Genomic DNA, 21,946 nt, shown 5'->3' with positions numbered 1-21,946 from the left:
AAGGGAGAAGGTAAAAAACCCAAACCTGTGAAAGTAAGGCAGGCCCATTGACAGGAATTCCAGGCCCCAGGGCAGAACAGTCAGTGGGTCCCCGCTGGTGCCCAGTGAGCTGCTGGGTGTGCTCTTCCGGCATGGCCAGGGCTTGCACATGCCTGCTGGGTCGGTGCCTTCGCTGCCGCCGGTACCACCCAGCATGCGCCTAGGAGCATAGGGGCCGACTTCCAGATTTCCCAGGAGATGCTCGGCTCCCCGCTCTGTCCTAGGCCCCTTCCCCTAATGCCCCATCCCCACCCCACCTCTTCCCACCCCTGTTCCGCCTCCTGCCCCGAGGGTGCCCCATATACAACTGGTGCCTCCCCATAGTTGGGGGGCACGCTCCAAAGGGCAGGTCACGTGTCTTCTAAATGGGAAGGCACGTGTGTATGAAGTTAATTTAACTTGCTTGCCTTTATCATTCATCTGATAAATTTTTTTTATTTATTTAGGCTCGTGTTGTGGCAGTCCTGGACTGGGAACTTTCAACCACTGGGCATCATTTAGCAGATTTAGCTTATACTGCTGCATTTTACTTCTGGCCTAACACAATTAAACAATTAGGCCAAGGGGGTACCTTGAGTTTTAGAGATACTGTAGGTAATTGTAATTTTGTTGACATTAGTTTTTTAAAAATTGATTTCCATTTAGTTTTGTATCTTTATAAACAGTTGATAGATAACTATTAAGCATACCATACTAAACTTGTAAATAACTCTCATAGTTTACTAACAACATGTTTATTACATTCTAGAAAACTATAGATAGGAAATGTATATTTCAATACACTTATGAGGTTAATAATAGTATTCCTTTAAGTGAAAAGATATTTTGAATGCTGTTTTTCTTAGAGACACTGCCAGATAAGTTAAGCCTAAAATTTAATCTTCATGTTAAAAGACAAGACAACAATATTATTTTTTTACTGACCCAAAAAAATGTTCTGTTTATATTTGGTTGAAATTTGAACAGTCCCCATTTGTGTTTGGCTCCCAAATATAACAGTATTATATTAGTTCATGAGGACCAGTATGTGACGCTTAGTAGTTTATTTTTGTTGTGTAAATTGAATATAGTTTGTAAGATTAAACAAGCAGCATAACTGGTAAAACGTTAATTACAATTTAAAAACCAAGAAAGAGAAAAGTTTTGGACATGCTAAATATTCTGTATGGTTTTCCTAGGAATTCCATCATTTGAAGAATTGACTTCAGTTTACTGCCGCTGCAGGGGTATTAGCACAGATTTACCCAACTTGAATTTCTTTCTTGCTCTTTCATATTTTAAAATAGCTGGAATATGCCAGGTAACATTTTCATTGATACCTAATATATGTTCTTATAGTTTTATTATGAATATTTGTAGTTTGGTAATGTAGATTAAAAATGTAAAAAATATTGAAATGTGAAAAAGTTGAAAAGCTTTTGTAATTTTATTTATTCTTTTAAAAGCTGTAGCGTGTTAGCTGCCTGTCCCTAGTAGCTGTCTGGGCTATTGTTCCCTTTATGATCAGGTGATGGCTAATTTCATAATTTTTAAAACAAACATTAGCCTTCTTTAGATGTGTTCATTTTGGATATGATCACTATGGATGCTAGATGATGGGGGGGCCCCTCAGGAAAAATCACATACATTATCCTTTAAACTCTGAGCACTGTGGGCCCCATCCAGTGTCTATTGAAATCAACAGATGGGAACCCATTGACTTCAGCCGGCACTAGATCAGGCCCCACATGAACTTGTTTTTAAATTTTTATAATTATGTATATGACGTTTGCACAGTAAATACTTGTCACTTGTGCTGTTGATTTTGTTGGTTGTCCTTTGGACTTGGACCATTAGTTTGTCCACAGTGGAGTGAGTATTTTCTTTTAGTGTCTCAGTATCACTGCTGATTGGAAATGGATCAAGGGCAATACTAATGTATTCAAGTACAATTTGACCAACTTTTATATTGGAACACTGACTACTTCTTTTTATTGGGAATATGTGCATTTAATTTTGTCCACCACTTCACACAGATAATCTGTCATATGGAACTCCAATTTTAAGCAGATAATTAAATCATACATGTCTATTTTATTTGGTTTTAGGGTGTATATGCTAGATATCTCCTTGGAAATTCTTCTGCAGAGAATAGTTATGAGTTCGCTGAGATGGTGAAACCCTTGGCAGAAACCGGATTACTGCTCTCAAAAAGGTAAGAGCACTTGTTGGATATGTCTGTGCAGAAATAATAAAAAAAACCCAGCTGTCCTGGGTCAGCTGACTTGGGCTTGCAGAGCTCGGGCTCCATAGCTGAAAGATTGCTGCGTAAATATTTGTGCTCAGGCTGTAGTCCAAGCTCTGGGACCCTCAACCCTTGTAGCCCGAATGACTACACAGCAATTTTTCAGCCCTGCAGCCCAAGCCCTGCGAGCCTGAGTCAGCTGACCTGGGTCTTTTATCCCTGTGTTGATATGACCTAAAAGGCTTTGCTAACTCAGGTCAAACCTTTCACCGCTTTCTTATGTATTTATTTAAATAGTTATATTCGTGTAAGGAAGTTTGTATTAGCATCAGGAGAACCTGACCTTATTTATGTATTTATTTATTTATTTTAATTTTGTTCCCTAGAACTTCTTTCACCAGTGATGCACAACCCAGCAGTACAGGAGAGCTGTTCCAGCAAACTAAAAAAGGCCAGGAGGTTCTGCGGAAGGTGAAGCAGTTCATGAAGCAGCACGTGTTTCCAGCTGAAAAGGTAGAAGCTTTTTGTTCAGGAAGTAGAGTGTGTTTGTGCAGAAATGCAGAGCTTACTTCACAGCTCACATCTTCACTTTGTTTAGGAACAGAGACAGCGCTTAATTTTGTCCAGTCAGTGATGCTTGCAGATTATTACTCATTATAAATCAGTGTAGCCTTGGCAACAAAATCTATCCAAAGTATAGTCTATGAATTAGTAGTGAATGCTAAAGGAAGAATATTGAATGGGGGAAAATACTCTACTAATAACAAATACAATAGTATCTTTCACAGTAGAGAAAACATAGAACTCTGTTGTAGTGAGTGAGTGCAAAGGGGGTTCCTGATGTTGGACATAGACAGGCACTAATGCGCTCTGACTAGCTCACAAACTGGAAGATGTTGATGGTTCACACAGTGTTACCATACAGGGTCTGCCTGAATCCCGGCCAGATTGTTTCTCCTTTTAGCTTTTTGAGGTTCATGGCTCTTCAGTTCCGAGGGAGTGTTGAAAGCAGGAGATTAGGAGTTGATACTTGAGTTCCCAGTGTTGCTGCTGACTTAAGCATGATCCTAGGGATGTTGCTCAGCCTCTCTCTGTATCTATTTTTTTTTCTCTTCTTACAAAGTTGTTTTTGATAATTAATTGTTTGTAAAGTGCTTTGAGATCCTCAGTTTGAAAATAACTGTGGTATAAATCATTGCCAACTATCGTTGCTTTATATGTGGTCATGACTAAGCATTGCATTACAGCTGCTGCAGGTTCTGTATGCTCTGTGACTAACTCCCTTACATCTCTGAGCCTCAGGACAAACTGCTTGTTGGGAAAGTTGGGATTAAGTCTGAAGATCCAAGCCTTCTGAAAGAAGCAGTTTTTTGACTAATGCTCTACATGGATATGCACTTTGTTCCCGTGATTGTTCTTTGTCTGCAGCGCTAGGTTGTTTACTTTCTCTAGACTGGTCTCTTGTTCGGTGTGTGGGAGGTAACATGCCTTGCAACCAGGTTAATTTGATAAAAACTTTTGGTGTCTTGCTTTAATGATGTTGTTAGAAGTTAATGTAATATTCAGTAAAGTATTTGACTGTAAGTTCCCAGGACTATAGGATGTTGCTTCTTGTGGAGCAATAATATGCTACTAAGCATGTTAGAGGCTTGATTGTGTCCCAGAGGGAAGAATTGCATTGGAGTGTTGTTTGTCGTCCAGGAAGAAGGCTGCTGTTCTTACTCCCCCATCTTGGATGGAAAGTTTACCTTTCCCATAGCCCTTTCTAAGGAAGGCAAGGTTAAGTGCTGTTTATATCTGATATTAAGTACACTTCTGTAATATATCAACATGCCCTCAGTTCCTAGATGTGTCTGACATTAATGTAGGCTTGAAAGCTGATAGTGGAAATGGCCAGAGAGGTCCATAATTATGAAAAACAAGATGATTTCTTAATGTACCTGCTCCAGTTAAGTTCTTGTTTCTGAAAGATTTTTCTCAAAGGTCAAGCAGCCATCTTCTGGTCACAACTAGTTTTATTTCTCTTCAGGAAAAAATGGGTTCTAAGGAATGTGTGTTTAACAAAAAACAATATGGAAAGTTCCCTACATAACCCTTTAAAGGAAATGTATGTTGGTTTTTGTTTGTTTGCTGCAGCTGCGGTTGGGAAGTCAGGACTCCTGAATTCTGTTCCTGAATCTGATTCACTGCATGGCTTTTGATAGGCTATTTAACCTTTCAGTATGAGTCATTTAAACTTCCCAAAGTTGTTTGAAAAGTGCTTTGAGATCCCTGAATAAAAAGCACTAAAAACTGTGAAATACAATCAGTGCATAAAAAAATTAGTCTTCAAAATGTCCCGTAGAGAGCAACATTTAGCATTAGGATTGCTGTGAAGCGCACAACCGTATACAGTGCTAATATCTAGTGCTCCAGATGACTGAGTACACAATGAAAAGATCATCTATTATTTAGAGAAACAGCTGTATTCTTCATGTGTTCACTTGTTGCATACTAAAATTGGATAACTAGCTTGCATGTTGCAATATTGCACAGGTAGTACTGTATGTGCTGTGTCAACATAGTCAGCTTAAGTTTTATATAGCAGTGGTTATTTCATCATGGTGTCATTTCATATACAATTACCCTTCAAAAATACTAGTTATGATAAGTGCTTACTCATATCTTCAGAAAATGTTGAACTTCAAACACCGTCAGGTAAGTGTTTTAAATAGCACTGAGTCACTTTTATATCTGAAGTGAGGTGCTGTTTTGGCTAAATTTCATGAGGAGTCTTAAGCCTGTTTTATATGTGTGAGACATACATAATCAGATTGCAATTAGGTTTTTAATTTTTTTGTTTTTAATTATTTAACATATACTCTTGTACAATAAAGATGCACTTCTAGTATTTAACAGGAATTAATTGTGGTTTGTGGAGATTGGGAAAGAGGTAGTAGAAGACACCATATATTATTACTTTTTAATGTATGTTTGTTTGTTTTTAAGGAAGTGGTTGAGTACTATGCCAGGGATGAAAATTCATTGGACAGATGGAAGAAACCTTCAGTGATTGAGAAACTGAAGGTATTACAAAGTGAATGTTTGCCTGAGTATTGCAGTGATGATGGAAATGAAGGAGTTGATGCAATTGCCTAAGCAAATATTACCTAGAGTAGTTAACCTTTTAGATAATCATGTTTGTCTTATACATATAAAATACAATAAGCTTTTAAAAAGGAAATGCAGTTTAAAAATACACGTGGTAATACAGTATTTCCCAAGCTTTTGAAAGCTCAGGAAAATAAAACCATTTGTGCCTCTTACAATCCTGCCATATGGTGATGATGTGATGATTGGGCCTACACATTTACCCTAATTGTGAACTCAACTCCAAGAAGTGAGCATGATTTTATAAGATGTTACAATAACCCATAACAACAAATGCTGATGGGGAAAGATACAAAAGTGAGACAGATTGAATTAGTCCAAACAAAAAAGCCTACTGATATAACTCAAGGACTGTGTTAAGCTCATGCTTGGTAAACAAGAGATGAGGGAAACCAGAAATCATTGAACCAAAATGGTGTGTCAGAAAATAGGCCTAATTGGTGAACAAAATGAGAGGTTGGGCTGTTCCACCCATCACTCTTTTTTGGACAAGACTTTGTGAGGAAAAATTGGCTGCTGAAGTGAGATTCACCATCATAGCTTTCACCCCTGCCATCTCATGGGTCCCTGGACCCTCTTCATCTTAATCCCTGAGAAATGTCCTAACCAGAGCAGGCCAGAGAGAGGGAGCCAGATGACATTGCCATCTCTGCTGGCTCTAGCTAAATCCCAGTTGCCACCTGCAGTGTGAGACTTTGTCTCACCCCATCCTCCCAAGTCCTTTTCCTTCTTTGCCTTATTTCATCTCTTTCTTAACTCTCTCCTTTTTCCTTCTGTCTGATAAGAGTCTGGCTTAGCTGGCCAGGACTGCATATTTCACCATACGTCTGTAAGCCTGTGACAGTGCTGATAACACTGTGTGCTGTACCTGTATTTTTCCAGCAGTGAGGTTGCAAGTGACTCAACATCAGAGACAAAAGATGCATTTTCTATCTTTGCTATTTCTTTTCTATGTATCTGTCTTGTTTATCTTCTTAGGAAATGGGATCAGACTTTAATAACAGCAATGCCAGCACCAGCTCGTCTCAACTAACTTCTCTTTTTCCCCAAAAAGAAGAGTTATTACTATCTTAAAAACTGTCAAACAAGGGTTATTTTTGCTTTTAAAGACACTCTCCAGCGAAAGAGAAAGGGAATAAGCATTGTTCTTGAAATGAAAGCCTTACTTTACATTCCAAATGCTTTAACTGGTTTTCCTGCTTTTCTATATCTTTAATAAAAGCTTAAAGGGATTTAAATGGTGTGTTTGCCAGGGTACTAAGCATGCTGAGGTCTCTGTATATCTAACCCGAAACCTTGTTTAAGGTTTGTTTAGCCCAGGTACTCCATCTAAACTTTTTTACAGTCTTACACAGTATGAGTGGCATCTCAGAGCAGATTGTGTTGATCTTCATATTGGTTCTGCATCTCCTTTCTTACATGCTTTGAGCAGTGGAATAGTTAACAACACTGACATTTAAAGTGTGATCATTTCAGAAGTTAGCACATACCGAAATGAATGGGGAAGTTCACACCTCTCAGGGTAGGTCCATACTTACCCGCCAGGTCGACGCGGAGAGTTCGACTTCTCGGAGTTCGAATTATCGCGTCTAATCTAGACGCGATAGTTCGAACTCCGAACGCGCTCCCGTCAACTCCGGAACTCCACCACCGCGAACGGCGGTGGCGGAGTCGATGGGGGAGCTGCGGAGTTCGATCCCGCGGCGTCTTGTCAGGTAGGAAATTCGAACTAAGGTAGTTCGGCTTCAGCTATTCGCGTAGCTGAAGTCGCGTACCTTAGTTCGACCCCTCCCCCCCGTAGTGTAGACCAGGCCTCAGAGCTGCTATTTCAGGCTCTCTGCAGTCTCAGGCAGATGTAATTACATCAGTTACAGCTGGGTCACATTTTCAAGTCTTTATTCATAACCAGAGCAGCAAGAAGTGAGACTGGAGAAGAAGTGGGAGACCTGTCTGAGGGCTTGTCTACACTGCAAAGTTGTCGACAAAACTTTTTTGTCTTTCATGGGTACTTAAAGCCGCCCCCCCCCCCCACAAAAGACAAAAGTTTTGCCAATGCAAGTGGCAGTGTGAACGCGTCTTTGTCCGCAGGAATGCTCTCCTGCTGCTCACGGGGCTGGAAGTATTTTGTCGGCAGAAGTGCTGACAAAGTACCGAGAATGAGTATTTACACATGCTGACTTTGTGTCAACACAGCCTTGTTGCTAAAAGCTGCATAGTGCAGACAAGCCTTGAGCCTTTCCCACCCCAGCACATATGCAGGCATGAGCGCATGCACACACACACACGCACACTCTTTAGAAAATGCTGTGCTTATACTTGCAACTGTTTTAATTGTTACGTTGACATGAGTAGAATTCACCTCATACATTGCTAATCTATATGCCAGTTCTGTATTTTTAATAAAGCTTAAATAAAGTATTCACAGTGTCTTTAGGGGGCACCCTGATCCCATGAGAAGGGAGGCCCTGCAGCACTGTGGAGAGAGAGGGAGAGCTCCTTTCTTTCGTTGTCCTGGGATTGGAGCATACCATCACCAAACAGCATAGTGTTGTACAGGGGTGATGTGTGCTGAAACAGTTAGCTATCTCCTCATTCAAATAGCATAGATTCCAAAAGCACAAAAGGAAAACAATATACTACCGTGCAAACCAGAACACACGCATGCATGTGCACACAGTGAGTTATCGCCATTCTAGCCAGAATACTTCATGGAGCAGGCAGATTTTTTAACAGTTGTTCTTTTGAAGGAGTGTGTGGAAGCTTGGCATATGCTACCTGAGTGGTTATTCTGGGCTTATGTGGCTATGTGGTAGAAGCCTTGGAATTCAGGAGTAGGTGAAAGAAACAAAGAAAGGGAGAGAGTGTGTGAGAGAGGTTGAGAGAGATGTACAAATGGAAAAAGTTAGGGAGAGCTTGAGTGTGAAGGGGAAGCCTCAACATTATGCCAAAAAATAGAATATAGAGACTCGGGGAAAGGAGAACTGTAGCTGGGACAGCAAGATTGACTGGAGGGAGGTGAGATGGTTACTGAATCATCATGTAATCTCAGAATAAAGATTCATTGTGTGTTGGTCTTATGTCTTCTGACAGGAAATGGCCAAAGCAGAGGGTCTGTGGAACCTCTTCCTGCCAGCCATCAGTGGTCTGAGTCAGGTTGACTATGCATTAATTGCAGAGGAGACAGGAAAATGCTTCTTTGCCCCAGAAATTTTCAATTGTCAAGCACCAGGTTAGCAAACCCTCCCCACATCCCATTCCTTAGCCACAATTTTGTGAACATTTTATGATGTATGAACTATGTACTGCAAAAAGAAACATTCTGATTTCTCCCAGATACTGGAAACATGGAGGTCCTGCATTTGTATGGGTCTGAAGAGCAAAAGAAACAGTGGCTTGAGCCTCTTCTTCAAGGGAAAATTAGTTCTTGCTTCTGCATGACAGGTAAATGTTTCTGCCGTTGAAAACTGCCCCCCTGTGTATGTTTCACAGCAGTGCAGAGAGGTGCAGAAATACAAGCTATTGTGCAAATACCTTTTGCATTCCACCATTGTTTTGAACCTCTCTATGTGCTATCGACAGCCAGAGGGTCTAATTCTGCAAGACGCTAAGATCCTTAGTCCCCATAGTCACAGTAGTTGCCATTTCCCGTAGTTATAGCAAATAGATTATTATTCATTTTAAGAATATCTTCACGCTTGCTTTTTTATTAATAGCCAAACAAAATTTCTATGCAAACAGGACATACAGTAAACTTACCCTCCCATATCAATGACAGTCCATCTGCAAATATTTCATGTTTGTGAAGTGTAATGTAGAAAATCACCACCAAAACATGATGTACTTCCTGTATAGCTATTGTTTATCATTCCTTTTGGGTTTACATTGTCCATTATGGTCAAAATTTTCAAACCCGGGTGCCTGAAATTATCCTCTCAGTGAAAATTGCTGGTGGTCAGCACACCTCTGGGAAAACCGGCACTTTTGATACAGGAGAATATCTTTAGGCGCCCAAGTTTGAAAATTTTGGTCCACAGGTTTAGGGCCAAATCCTGCAAAGTGCTAAGTGCCTCCTGCAAGTCAGCAGGAGTTTAGATAACCCTGCATCTTGCAGGATAGGATATAATATCTCTTATTGCTGTGTTCCCAAAGGAGAAGAGGTGTTTTCACCTAAGATTTGGAAGGAAACCGAATATTGATGAAGCAGACTGAAGGGAGGTTGTTCCAAACAGCAGGAGCTGCAAAGGAAAGGCTGTCGCTCTATCAGTGATAACATTCTGTGAAGAACTCCAAGGTCACTGGCTTTAGGAGGATGTAGAGAAAGAGAAGGACCCAGATTTTCTCCCCTGCTTTGCCCTCTTGTAGTGCAAAGGGGCCAGAAAGAATCTGTCTCACCAGCTGAGAATTCCTTTGGCATGAGGGTGTTCTCAGCTGGCATAGAGTTTATACAATCCTGCCCTGTCCTAAAATAGGGTTTACCTGCATCTGGCAATTACCAATTAATCCTGGGACCAGCTTGAGAATTAAGGAGCCTTAACTGGCTCCTTGACTGTATCCTGCCTCCAGCAGTGACTGGGATGAGCAGAAAACCTGAGCCAAGGTCTGTGAGATAAACCAGAACAAGTCACGCAGGGTTTTAAAAATAACAAATTTGACTGGCTGTTGAAATTAATAATTATTTATCCAGGGCCCTTACAATTTATCCAGGCTTACAATTAAATAGACAAATGTTATAACTAAAGCTCTAATAACTTTTAAAGTTATATTTTCATAGCGAACATTACAATTGTGTTGTTTTCAAAGCGAACAGTAGCTTTCCAATGACGACACAAAAGTTTCCACATGGCCCTAATTACGACTGCATTTTGAAATGCTCGGTCCAGAAGTGTTGAGAGGTTATTAGAGAGCATAGTGTCAGTGTTTTCTGCTTTAGCCTTGAATTACACTTTTTATCCCCATCTCTTTTACCTTCTCTCCAGTTTTTTATTGTATGACCTTTCTATAAGCAAAACCAAAAGTAATTGTAATCCCCTCCCATAATATATGAATAATGGATCTAACTGCAAAACCACTGTACATGCTCATAAATGTGTTTTGTACAGAGCCTGATGTTGCTTCGAGTGATGCCACCAACATGGAATGCAGCATTCAGCGAGATGGAGATAGCTATGTAATCAATGGCAAGAAATGGTGGAGCAGTGGTAAGTAAAAAGCTCATCATTGTAGAACAATGAATTTATGCTTGAATTCCTTCTAAACACGGTGAAACAAAAATAATTTGCATTCCAGTTCTGAGAAGTTTGTGTCTCTTCAGTGACCAGGGTGCTGGATTGTAAAATAGTGGGGAAGTGATATTCAGGTTTGGTTTTAATACATGAAGCCCAAACTTTAATTCTGTTAAGGGTGTGTGCTGTTGTTTTACCCTTTTAGTCTTTTTTGACCCTTTTTAAACCCTTCCAGAAGCTACTTAGCTGACACATTGAGCTGCACTGTAGTCCTCTAATGTATCTTTCCATCAGATGACCCATGTATTTTAAGCTTTGTCTTGAGGCTTTCTTCGTATTTGGCAGCTCGTGCATGGAATGGAGGTACTATGGAGAGCTATATGGGTGCTTATTTTAAGTCATGCTTCCCTGGCTGTTTCTTTAGACTAGGCTTTGGTGTTGATGCATTAGCCCTGGTCTGAATGCTTCCTGTCTCACTTCCTAGCTAGTTTTATAAGCTGGTGCATAAATGGTGAGTATTCTTGAAGCTACAGTGCAAAAACTTTTTTACTCATTTAAATGCTTTGGTAAAGACTATGAATCCCAGCCTTGAGTTTTGTTCCTGCCCCCAAGTATGCAATATATATGTTATTGTATGTCTTTAGAAACCAAGATATGGTAGTTAAATGTACCAGGATATAACACATTAATTCAACTACACTTTCAACATCACTGCAAAGGTCTCGAAACCAAGGCTTATTTTGAGCCCTCGCTCTTCCTGGTGGTAGATTACCTCTTTGCTGATACAAGCTGGTTCTGCCTCCCTGGGCCGTGTACCCCAGACCCTGTGCTCTGCAGCTACAACATGGATATTCTTGAGTCTCTCTATTCGGTGCTATAGGGCACAACTGCTTTCCTAGATCTTACCCTCGGAGCATCTGTATCTCCACAGGCTGGTCTGGAAGCAGTTAATTGGTGTAATTTTAAAAAATTGTACAGGGGATCACAAGGTGAATCACACAGTGACAAAAATTATTCCTGTCCTTGATAGCTGGGGAGGGATAGAGGAATTTTGCTGTCCCTGAACTAGTCTTTCTAGCCTTAAATCAGCATAGACAATGTACAGTAATGTACTATAAGAACATTTTAACTCACCCATTCAAAAAAAAAAAAAAGCATTAATGTAAAATGTATCCTAAATTACTGCAAAGTAACCGAAGCAATGACAGTGCTATGATTTACTATGATTTAAAGTAGCAGTTCCAAGCTCATAGGAAAAAAAAATCATTTTCTTTTTGCAGACTGTCCAGAAATACATATGCTAAATACTATATTTTAATATAGAGTAATGCAATTCTAGTTTACATAAATCATTTATATTGTAGGCTTCACTGTTGTATTTTGTAAAGTTAGCATCTAATCCCAGGAGATTTTGATCATGAATTCCCAATAAAAACAACTAAATTGCATTTAAATAACTGTTACTATATTTCTAGAAAATCTGAAAACAGAAAAATATCAGTCAATGGGACCTGAGGGCACTCAGCACCTTGCAGGGCAGGGCCACAAATATAATGTAGTGATATCTATACTAACAGTAATTGAAATGGAGTTTGAGTGTTACCTGTGTGTGTGTGTGTGTGTGTGTGTGGAGGGGGGAGCTATGTAGTGAGATGCATCCACAGAGTTTGCAAATACACCTCTACCTCGACATAACGCCGTCCTTGGGAGCCAAAAAATCTTACTACGTTATAGGTGAAACCGCGTTATATAGAACTTGCTTTGATCCACCGGAGTGAGCAGCCCTCCCCCCCCCCTCCGGGAGCGCTGCTTTACCGTGTTATATTCAAATTCGTGTTATATTGAGGTAGAGGTGTAGCTCTAATAATTTACTAATACAGTTTGACCTGCAATATCTAGAATCACCAGTAGATGGAGGGCTCTGTGTAGGCCTAATACTTCAGGGACTGAAGTGGAAAGGAAGCTCGGCATATTTGTCGCCTTCCAAAATGGGAGTGTCACTGATTGATAGCTGCTGTTATCTCAACATAAAGAAGAAGATTGTCTCTTGTCTTCTCTGTAATCTTACACAGGTTTTTACAGTCCATAAGTTTAAACCTACAAAGCATGCCTGATGATTTCTTGTACACCTATTGTTAGTCTGAACATGTAACTCTCACATCTCAAAATAGAGAGACCAGGTGGGGGAGGTAATATCTTTAACTGGACCAACTTCTCTTGGTGAGAGAGACAGACAAGCTTTCATAGAGCTCTTCTTCAGGTCAAAATAGAGTGCATTTGAGGCCTATCCAAAGCCTACTGTAATCAATGGAAAGACTCCCATTCACTTCAGTGGGCTTTAAATGAGGCTCTATATTGGAGTCCAGTGATTACTTGAACTGTTTGTTTTTGGAACACCTTTTGAAATGCAAGTTGCTTGAAACAGTTTAATTTTTCAACTGATCACAAATACAAAAAGTGTGGCAGAGATTTTTACTTCTCCATATATAATAAATGTAATAAAAGCAAGGCTATAATTAAAACCAGAAGTGAATACATCAGGGCCACCATTTTACAGTATCACCTTTATTTATTTATTTATAGGTAGTAATTACCACAGCATCTACTTCACGTGGAAATGCCAGGCCCCTTGTGTGGAGGTTGCCTTAGAGCGCTTTCTTCGGTATAGACTTAAATTCTTGTTAATATATCGATTACACTGCTTTTAAAATACACAGGGCCAGATCCTCTGTAAATCATGGAGGTATGCCAATACACGCCAGTCGAGAGTCTAGCCCACAATACATGCATATTACAGATGAAGAACAATAGCTAAATCAATGCCTGTTAGTTTCACTAGAGTGAGGCTTTATCAGTAGAAATAAAGGTTGTTTTATTTATATATTTTTAAAAAACTCCCAAAATTAGATACTGGGCATAACACTGATTAGTTTCATAATACCAACACCTCCGTTTTAGCATATCACCAGTAAAACTGACTGGCAAAACTGTCTTGCAGCAGCACAGGCAATGATCTGTTGAATAATGGTTTTGTTTCCCTACACTGAGGGCCACAAAGCCGGCCTTTCATCTTTCGCCTACGTACAGACACCTCAACCCTGATACAACGTGACCCGATATAACATGAATTCGGACATAACGCAGTAAAGCAGTGCTCCAGGAGGGTGGGGCTGCGCACTCCGGTTGATCAAAGGAAGTTAGATATAACGCAGTTTCACTGAAAATGCGGTAAGATTTTTTGGCTCCTGAGGACAGGGTTATATCGAGGTAGAGGTGTATCCATCTTCCTCCTCTCGTGAGCCCAGTCTGTTTCCTGCTCTAGCTTCCTCATTTTTTGTGTTTTCCCTTCTTCCTAGGGCAGGGAGCTTATGTTGTAACCCAGGGGTCTCAAACATGCGGCCCGCGGAGCTCCCCAGGGCCGCCCAGAGGGGGGGGCAAAGGGGGCAATTTGCCCCGGGCCCCGGGCTCCGCAGGGGCCCCCAAGAGAAAAGCGGAGGCTCCCGCCTCCGCCCCTCTCCTGGAGCCTCAGCGCATCAAGCGCCGAGTCTCCGCCGGAGCCCCTGAGCCCCGCCCCGATCCGAGCCGCGTGGTGAGGGGGCGGGGCTGGGAGCTCCAACGGGGCCTGAGCCCCGCCCCGCTCACAGTCGCGTGGGGAGGGGGCGGGGCAGCAGCCTCCGCTCGGCCCGGAGCTCACAGCCCCGCCCCCTCACCACGCGGCTCTGAGCGGGACGAAGCTCAGGCCTCGCCGGAGACGCGCTTGGGTAAGGGGAAGCGGGGGCCGGGCCGGGCCGGGGTGGTGAAGGAAGCGAGACCGCCGGCTGGGCTGGGCGGGTGGTGAAGGAGCGAGACCCGCCGGCGGGCGGCCGGGCGGGGTGAAGCGAGACCCGCCGCGGGCCGGGGGGTGAGGGAGAGACCCGCCGAGACCGCCGGGCCGGGCCGGGCGGGGGAAGCGAGACCCGCCGGGCCGGGCGGGTGGGGAGGGAGCGGGACCGCCGGGGCCGGGGAGGAAGCGGACCGGCCGGGGTGGGGAAAAGAGGGACCCGCCGCCGCCCGGCGCAGCCCGGTCTTCGGCGGTGGGGGGCCCCTTCTGTTCCGGGACCCGCCGCCAAGCCACCAAACAGCTGTTGGTGGCGCTTAGCACTTTCCAGGAGGGAGGGGGGAGGAGCGGGGAGCCGCGCGCTTAGGGGAGGAGGTGGAGAAGAGACAGGGCAGGGGCGGGGCCTCATGGAAGGGGTGGATTGGGGGTGGGGCCAGGGGCAGCAAGGGGCGTGTCAGTGATGCGGCCCTCGGGCCAATGCACTAGTCCTCATGCGGCCCTCGGGGTCATTTGAGTTTGAGACCCCTGTTGTAACCAAATGACCACCTACCTTGCCCTGTTCTCACAGGGATGAAGTCACAGGATTTGCTGACTGATTAGCCACCTTCCTTAATTCAGTGGGCCTGCATTCATTACCTTATTTTCTGCATCAAATACATATGAATGTCTTGAGACTATTGTAATGTGGGGTGTGTAGCCGATTAGATCCACCTTTGTTACCAAAATCATCCTCGCAGTGAAACTCATGTAAACAGATTGCAGAGAGTAGAAGGAAACTGAGTATTCTTTAAACTCTTAAATGTAACAATTATATGAACAATTAAAAAAAATTGTCTATCTTCTAGCTATCACAGGCCATTACTTTTAATCTCACTAATTCCTTCCTTAAGGACCATGACTGTGTCCACTCATTAACTATTGAATATAAATATGCTCTCTTGCTTCAGCCAATTATTTATACTCAGTGTGCTAAAGCTACAGAGATTGGTGCCTGAAGTGCACCTGCAAAATATCCATAAAGGCATACAATGCATTTACAAATCAAAACTAATTTTCTATAACTTTATAGGGCTACATGTTCAAAATTAGATCATAAGTGTCATCTGCAAAATGTAAGACATTTCCATTGCTGATTGTTGCATCAGTTCCCAAAGCATTTTATAGAGGTCACTGGAAATGTGAATTGCCTTCCAGGAAATGACCAAATGAGGCTCTGAGTAATCTCACATGAATATGGATTTAAAACCAAAGATTTGGCATGTGCATATAATAGGAAATAGGATTCATTGCAATCTAGTGCAAGCAGAATATAATTAAAAGGCATTCTGTATTGTTACAGAAAAGGAACTCTTTTAAACATGCGACACATATTTGGAATCATAAGACACTGGACCATAGTTTGCTGTTTGCTGCTGCCTCTGTGAAATACCAGAGATGAACTATTTCCTCAGCTCAAGCCTCACAGGCCATTTGTGAAGTGACAGCTGAGGAAAAACAGAGTTGCAATTTCACACAAATATTTAAAATCAATAAGAAGACCTGAAACAGTTTTGAGAAGCAACTCTGAAAGGTTACATTTTAAAAGACTGAAGATCATTAACTCTGGGGTACAAAATTCAGTGCCATCATGTTTGTTTTTTTCCTTTTTTTTCTTTTTTACATATTAAGTATATATTTGTTGTGATTAGCATACCGGTATGTAGTCCATTCACTCCTCATCTAAGTAATGGTCTAGCACTGTGACCCTTTAAATCCCACTTTTTTCAAGCATTCAAGCTGAACTCTGTTTCTGTTGTTTCCATTACCTTTGCTATATGGTTTTTGGTCTATTCTATTTTGAATTGCTTTGATACATCTTGGCTGGTTCATGTGTCAGAACATCACTTCAGATTTGACTTGCAGAGTAACGTGGATGTTTAAGTTTAATCAAAGAGGAAATAGCTCTCAGATGCATTATAATTGTTCCCTTCTGTTACACTGGTTAGAGACGGTGCTACAGCTGCTATATAGTAAAGCTACTTGTTTCTTCTGTGTGGCCGGCACAATTCATAGAAATCTCTTCAGTTGGTAAATTGCGACTTCTCCTCCAATATCCCAAATTTTTGGCTATTTTCATAATGTACATTTTAAAAGAGTCTCCCATAAAGACGTACAAGATTGGGTTCAGGCAGCTGTGAAACAAGGCTATACTTTTAGTTATTTGGAGGGCAACATCTATGGTTTTACTCATGTCACAGTCTGTAATCAGCAAGTAGATGACGTCTATGGCTCGCCAGAACTTGACTATATTGTAAGGCAGCTGAGTGACAATGAAAACAGCCACTACTGTCAGCAGAACTTTGAGGGGCCTAGATTTTTGAACGTTTGGAGACCTAACGAGTGCTCTGGCAATAGCTGAGTAGCAGGTCAGCATGACGAGGAAGGGTAACACAAATACTAGCGTAACTTCCAGGATTTGAATGGTTGCTTTAAGGAGTGTTCCCAGGTCCATTGGAAATACAGGAAAGCATACATAACGGTCACCGTTTTTCTTGACTGTGTTAAAAATCAGTTCAGGAATGCTCAACAAAATGGCAGCCAGCCAGACACAGATACAAGTTACGCTGCATTGCTTTCCACCTCTTTGGTGACTTTGGGGTTTGGAAATGGCATTATATCTATCCACACTGATACAAGCCAAAAACTGCATGCTAGAGCTGAAGTTCATGGTGTATAAAGCAGAAGTGACCTTGCACATGATGTTTCCAAGCACCCATCCATGGACTGCATTTGCAGCCCAGAAAGGGAGGGTGAATAGCAGTAACAGATCAGCAATTGCCAAGTTGATGATATAAACATCTGTCTTAGTCTTTGGTTTCTTGCAGTAGGCATAGATTGCCACCACTAATGAATTTCCTGCAATTCCCACAATGAAAGCCAGTGAATAAAACACAGGTAGGAACAATTTAGTAAAATTTCTCACCTCCTCTTTTTCACAAAGCATTTCAAACTGAGTGTAGTCAAAGGTGAAGTTTGATTCACCATTGTCCTCATAATAGTCCATTGAGGTATTTTCACCCAACCCCATGGCAAAAGCTATAAGACAAAAAACAAATCTAAGTTGATTGCATGTTTAAAGATTGTCAGTGGGCCCTAGAACACATTACGGTTTGTATAAAGATCTAAGCTAAATACAAATAAAAACTAACACTATGTATACATTTGAAAATAGTAAGATACTACCCCAAACAAACAATACATCTACCGCTGCTCAGGGCAAGGGACTGTGTCTTCCTATCTGTTTATACAGCACCTAGCATATCTGAGCAAAACAATCCTGGCTGCAGATTTAGGGTGCTACCACAATACATACACTGAGGAGAGCTAACTGTTTGAAATTGAGAGGCAGACATTGCAAAGGGGTGCCTGCAGTTGTATATTTCAGCAGGGTGTGTGTGTGTGTGAGATTTGTCAGATGCAAGTCAGCTGCTTATGGGAGGCGTCTGCTTAAAAACAGTAGAGCAGAATTGGCTCCAGTTCTGGCCATATTGAGTTCACTGGTGCTCTGCATGAGCGCAGGGTCTACCTACTCGGATCTGTTTGCAGGATTGGTAGTCTGGTATATCTCCACAGCAAAAGCTAGCCTACCTAAGCTAGTTTGAATCCAGCTAATGCACATAACAATAACAGTGAGGACAGTGCAATGCAGGCTTCAGAACCGGCTCGCAAACAGAGTACATATGCAGGGCTGCACTGTCTTTACTACTCTCGTTAGCTGCACCAGATGTATTCACGGTTGCTGTTGCACAGCTTTTGCTGTGAAGACATACCCGCTGAGGCAGTCTCAGTCCTGAGAGAAGAAAGGAAGCCACCTATTAGTTTTCCCAGTATACTATGCACAGAGTCAATTTTGTATCTAGTGAGAATTTTTAAAGGTCAGCAAAATAGTTCAAAACCAAAAACTTCAGTAATTCCCAAGAGTTATGCTGACAGATTTTCTTAATGATTAAGTGCAAGTATATGTTATAAATAGTCTCGTCATTAGATTTTTATTGCCCTTTAATACTGTAGTTTAGGAGATCCCCTCTCCAGTCTGCATCTTGTAGACAATTCACTTATTACACTTTTCCCTGTATCCTATTCCCAGTTCCTATAACTATGTGGAATTTCAGCAAATGAGTAATTCTATCTAATGTAAAAAGAGACTGTGAGATCCTGTAATGGCCTATTATCTGGAAATAAACTGGACTAATGCTAGCCAAGAGCAGAAATCTGCTGAATAGAGAAAACACATTTTCTCTGTTACAGTGTTTCTGAATATTACTGTGTTAGTTATTGAAAACAGATGCTAAACTGATATCTGGCGCTGCCAGTGGGCTTTTTGAAACTTGAAAAAACGCATACAACTTTGGCTGTCTTTAAAGAAAACATCTGCCAAATCCTTACTCAGAATATTTATCTGAAAATCTTTTTAAAATGACTTTTCTACAAATAAAAGTTAAATTGTTATTAATGTCATGTGCAAGGTATGAGTGTGTGGGTTAATCAAGTTGGAAACTTGAATTTTAAAAAAAATTGAGAAACGTTAACATTTTCATTTGATACTTGTATCCAAAAATTGTTTCCTCGCTTGGTCATGAAACTGCTCTCAAATTAATAAATGCTGGTTATTTAATATTGATGTTTTGGTTGGTTGGTTTTGTTTTTAATCCTTAACCTCTGTGGAATTTTTCAGCCAACATTTCAATGGATTTCCTATTCTGGACTTTACATGAGAATTAGTTTTTCTTCATAGAAGTCTGTCATCTGGTATTACTGCATTGTGAAGTATACAGTATAGAAGATAAAGGGATTCTATTCATTTTTATTTTGTTTGGCAAGGGATACTACTATGTATATTCTGCCACTGGTAGTTTCTATCAATCAGATGTTTCAACAACAATAATATTTTTACATGAAAGAATTCAAAGGTAGGAATTAGTATTCCCATTTTACCAAAAAGGAAATGGAGATCCAGGAGATTAAGGCACTTGCCTAACATTAGACAGAAAATTAGAAATATAATCTAGGTCTCCTGACTCCGTGCTCTAAAGTTTAGAGCTCATCTGGAAATGATTCATCTAAGAGGATTATTAGCAGATTTCCTTAAGGGCTAATAAAAAGGGAATTAAAACAGTTCCAGGAAAACTGACTCTCTGACATTTTTGTTAATGCATCATAAAGCCGGAAAGCTTGTAGGATGGGGCATGTTCAGATAGCTGATATCGTTTTGGGTGAGCTGAATTTTGTATTAAATAATTGCCTGATGCTGCACGGTGGCTATTTGTCCCTAAAACTAATATTTCTTATTCTTGAGCAACATTTCTATTCATAGAAATGCACTTTATCTAGTATGAATATTAATATACATATTTGCACATTGTATACAAATTACAGAAGTTACCTTTTGGGTATGAATTCAATATTACTCTGCGTGTGTGGGTAGGCAGCGCTCTGTATGGGGTTGTGTGCACACCACTACGATTAAATATGCATAGTGAGAAATGTACAGATTTTTTCCTTCCCCTTCTCCCGCTGGCTTTGACTTTACTGTACCACATGAGCACAAATCTATCACTAATGAATTATTTAATGTGACTTTCAGAATTGGAAGTGATTACTTGGTTCAATGAAATCCTTAACTCTGTAAAACAAACTTCAATAACATTCACCAAGAGCAAAATTTCCAGTCCTTCTAGCTACAAACAGACTCAGTATTACACTTAGTGTACAGATAAGTAAATAATAACATTTTAAAAAGAGAGAACTGACCTGTTTTTTTTTGTCAGCAGTCTGGTAGCAGAAGCTGAAGTTTGGAAGTTGCACAGTGGAATGTTCGGTTCTGGTGTGACTCACTCTAATCTTCCTCCTCTTTCCTGCACCACGCCTTTAAAGTGAACCCAACTGTACTTTCATTTTAATTTTCCTGTAAAAATCCTGCTTTCCTGGAAGTCAGTTATCACTTGTGTGAGCTTGAGTAACAAGTTTGCTACTTATGTGCGTGTTTAAACCAGAGCAGCAGAGTTCTCTGGAAAATCAGCTAGTGGCATTCAACTTGTTTAGGTATGATTATCTAAAAGGGATAGGTAAACATTTGAATCTTTACAACAATACACTAGAATAACAATTCTGTTTTTGAAGCATCCCATCTGTGATGCATTGTGCACAAAATTAAAAACAAACTTAACAACTCACTTCTTAAATTATGAAAGAAATAAAAACAGGTTTGTTACAGGGGGAACCTCTTGGGGAGGTTAACAATGGCGGTGCTGCACCTTTTTTTGGCTATCTACAATATTTGACATACAAAGGTGAATGTTTCCAGTGGGTCCCCACTTCTACAATTTATTAAGGGATAGTAGGGGATGCTTATTTGGTTCTTTCAGTTTGGCCGTGTGCAAGATTGAATAAAGCCAGAAGGCTGGTATGCAAATACAGGGGAGTCGCATCTTATGCGGGGATTAAGTTCTGAAGTCAGCGCGTAAGGCGAAAATCGCGTATAGTCAAACGCTCATTGAGTGGAATGGCGGGCGGAATCACTCACACTACAGGTACAGTATTTAAATTGTAATTTTTCTCGTTTTTGTTTTGCTGAGCGTGTATAGTTAAAATCACGTAAGTTAAATGTGCCTATGATGCGACTCCACTGTAGTGGAAAAGCCAGTGATATGTTATCTGCCAGGACTGAGGATCAGATCTAATGCCCAAAGGAAGAATTCTCAGGCCCTGATGGGCAATGGATGAGGCCCTGAATGAGGCTGGAGCATTATTATTATTTAATTATTTCTACAGTATCTGAGATGACGTGCCACTTTCCAGAAACATAAACTGACAATGTCCTTGCCCAGAAATGTTTATAATCTAATTTAATCATGACCCCACAAGTAATGTATCAGTTAACAATAGTGAGAGAGAGACAGATTTATTCAGTTAGGAGGTTGTGTGCAGTGTTTTGATTGTCGACATTCTGGCAGATTGTGTATTCTGAAGAGTTTACGAAACAAAAGGGTCTTGCCCAGATTATTTTATCTGGCCAACCTCATGACAGTGACGCTGCTCTTTTGTGTATATACAACAACAGCGGCTTCCCACACACTTTGACAGATTTTATTCTGCCCTGTCATTTTGTATCCTGTAGCAGTTCAGTATTTTACAGTAAATGGCATACAGGATGCCAGACAGAGAAAGCAGGCCAGGGCTTTGCTTTTTGGTACAATGGATAATTAGTAGCACCTACCATGTTCTGCCTGTGCTGAAATCAGTGTAATGTGTATAGGTTCCATTTTGCAAAATGGAAGGCTAGAGCCAGGTGTAGCAAACATTGTTTCAAGTCTTTTTTGGTCTGATTTGTACAGCATAGAAAGAAAAATAGGAGGGGAGTGGAATTTCCAACTTACAGAGAGAGTCCTGCTGTAACAACATGTTGCTTGTCTATTGGGCCTTTCATCTGAGACATCAAAGCACTTGACTCACATT

At 41.0% G+C, this 21,946-nt stretch overlaps 2 protein-coding genes across 6 annotated transcripts in view; one reads left to right on the top strand and one right to left on the bottom strand.

The window, feature by feature from the left end:
- ACAD11 (acyl-CoA dehydrogenase family member 11) overlaps positions 1–21,946 on the top strand; it is a 56,480-nt gene that overhangs the window by 12,937 nt on the left and 21,597 nt on the right. For all 5 annotated transcript variants that reach the window (XR_005593725.1, XM_039522911.1, XM_039522913.1 and 2 more), the window contains exons 6-13: positions 486–633; positions 1,218–1,339; positions 2,127–2,233; positions 2,650–2,776; positions 5,252–5,329; positions 8,504–8,642; positions 8,747–8,854; positions 10,513–10,611. Coding sequence is in view for 4 of the 5 variants with exons in the window: in XM_039522911.1 (XP_039378845.1) it covers positions 486–633; positions 1,218–1,339; positions 2,127–2,233; positions 2,650–2,776; positions 5,252–5,329; positions 8,504–8,642; positions 8,747–8,854; positions 10,513–10,611 (928 nt within the window). In the remaining variant the exon portion in view is untranslated. The remainder of the gene's footprint in view (positions 1–485; positions 634–1,217; positions 1,340–2,126; positions 2,234–2,649; positions 2,777–5,251; positions 5,330–8,503; positions 8,643–8,746; positions 8,855–10,512; positions 10,612–21,946) is intronic.
- Positions 14,886–20,425, bottom strand: ACKR4 (atypical chemokine receptor 4). The gene is made up of 2 exons (XM_039522922.1): positions 20,243–20,425; positions 14,886–17,527 (listed from the first exon to the last, which is right to left on the bottom strand). Exon 2 carries the CDS (start codon positions 17,517–17,519, stop codon positions 16,455–16,457), a length of 1,065 nt encoding a protein of 354 aa, XP_039378856.1. The 5' UTR covers positions 17,520–17,527; positions 20,243–20,425; the 3' UTR covers positions 14,886–16,454.

This window comes from Mauremys reevesii, linkage group 2 (assembly GCF_016161935.1).
Source record: "Mauremys reevesii isolate NIE-2019 linkage group 2, ASM1616193v1, whole genome shotgun sequence".
Lineage (NCBI taxonomy): Eukaryota > Metazoa > Chordata > Testudines > Geoemydidae > Mauremys > Mauremys reevesii.
This window is presented reverse-complemented; position numbering and strand designations above follow the sequence as displayed.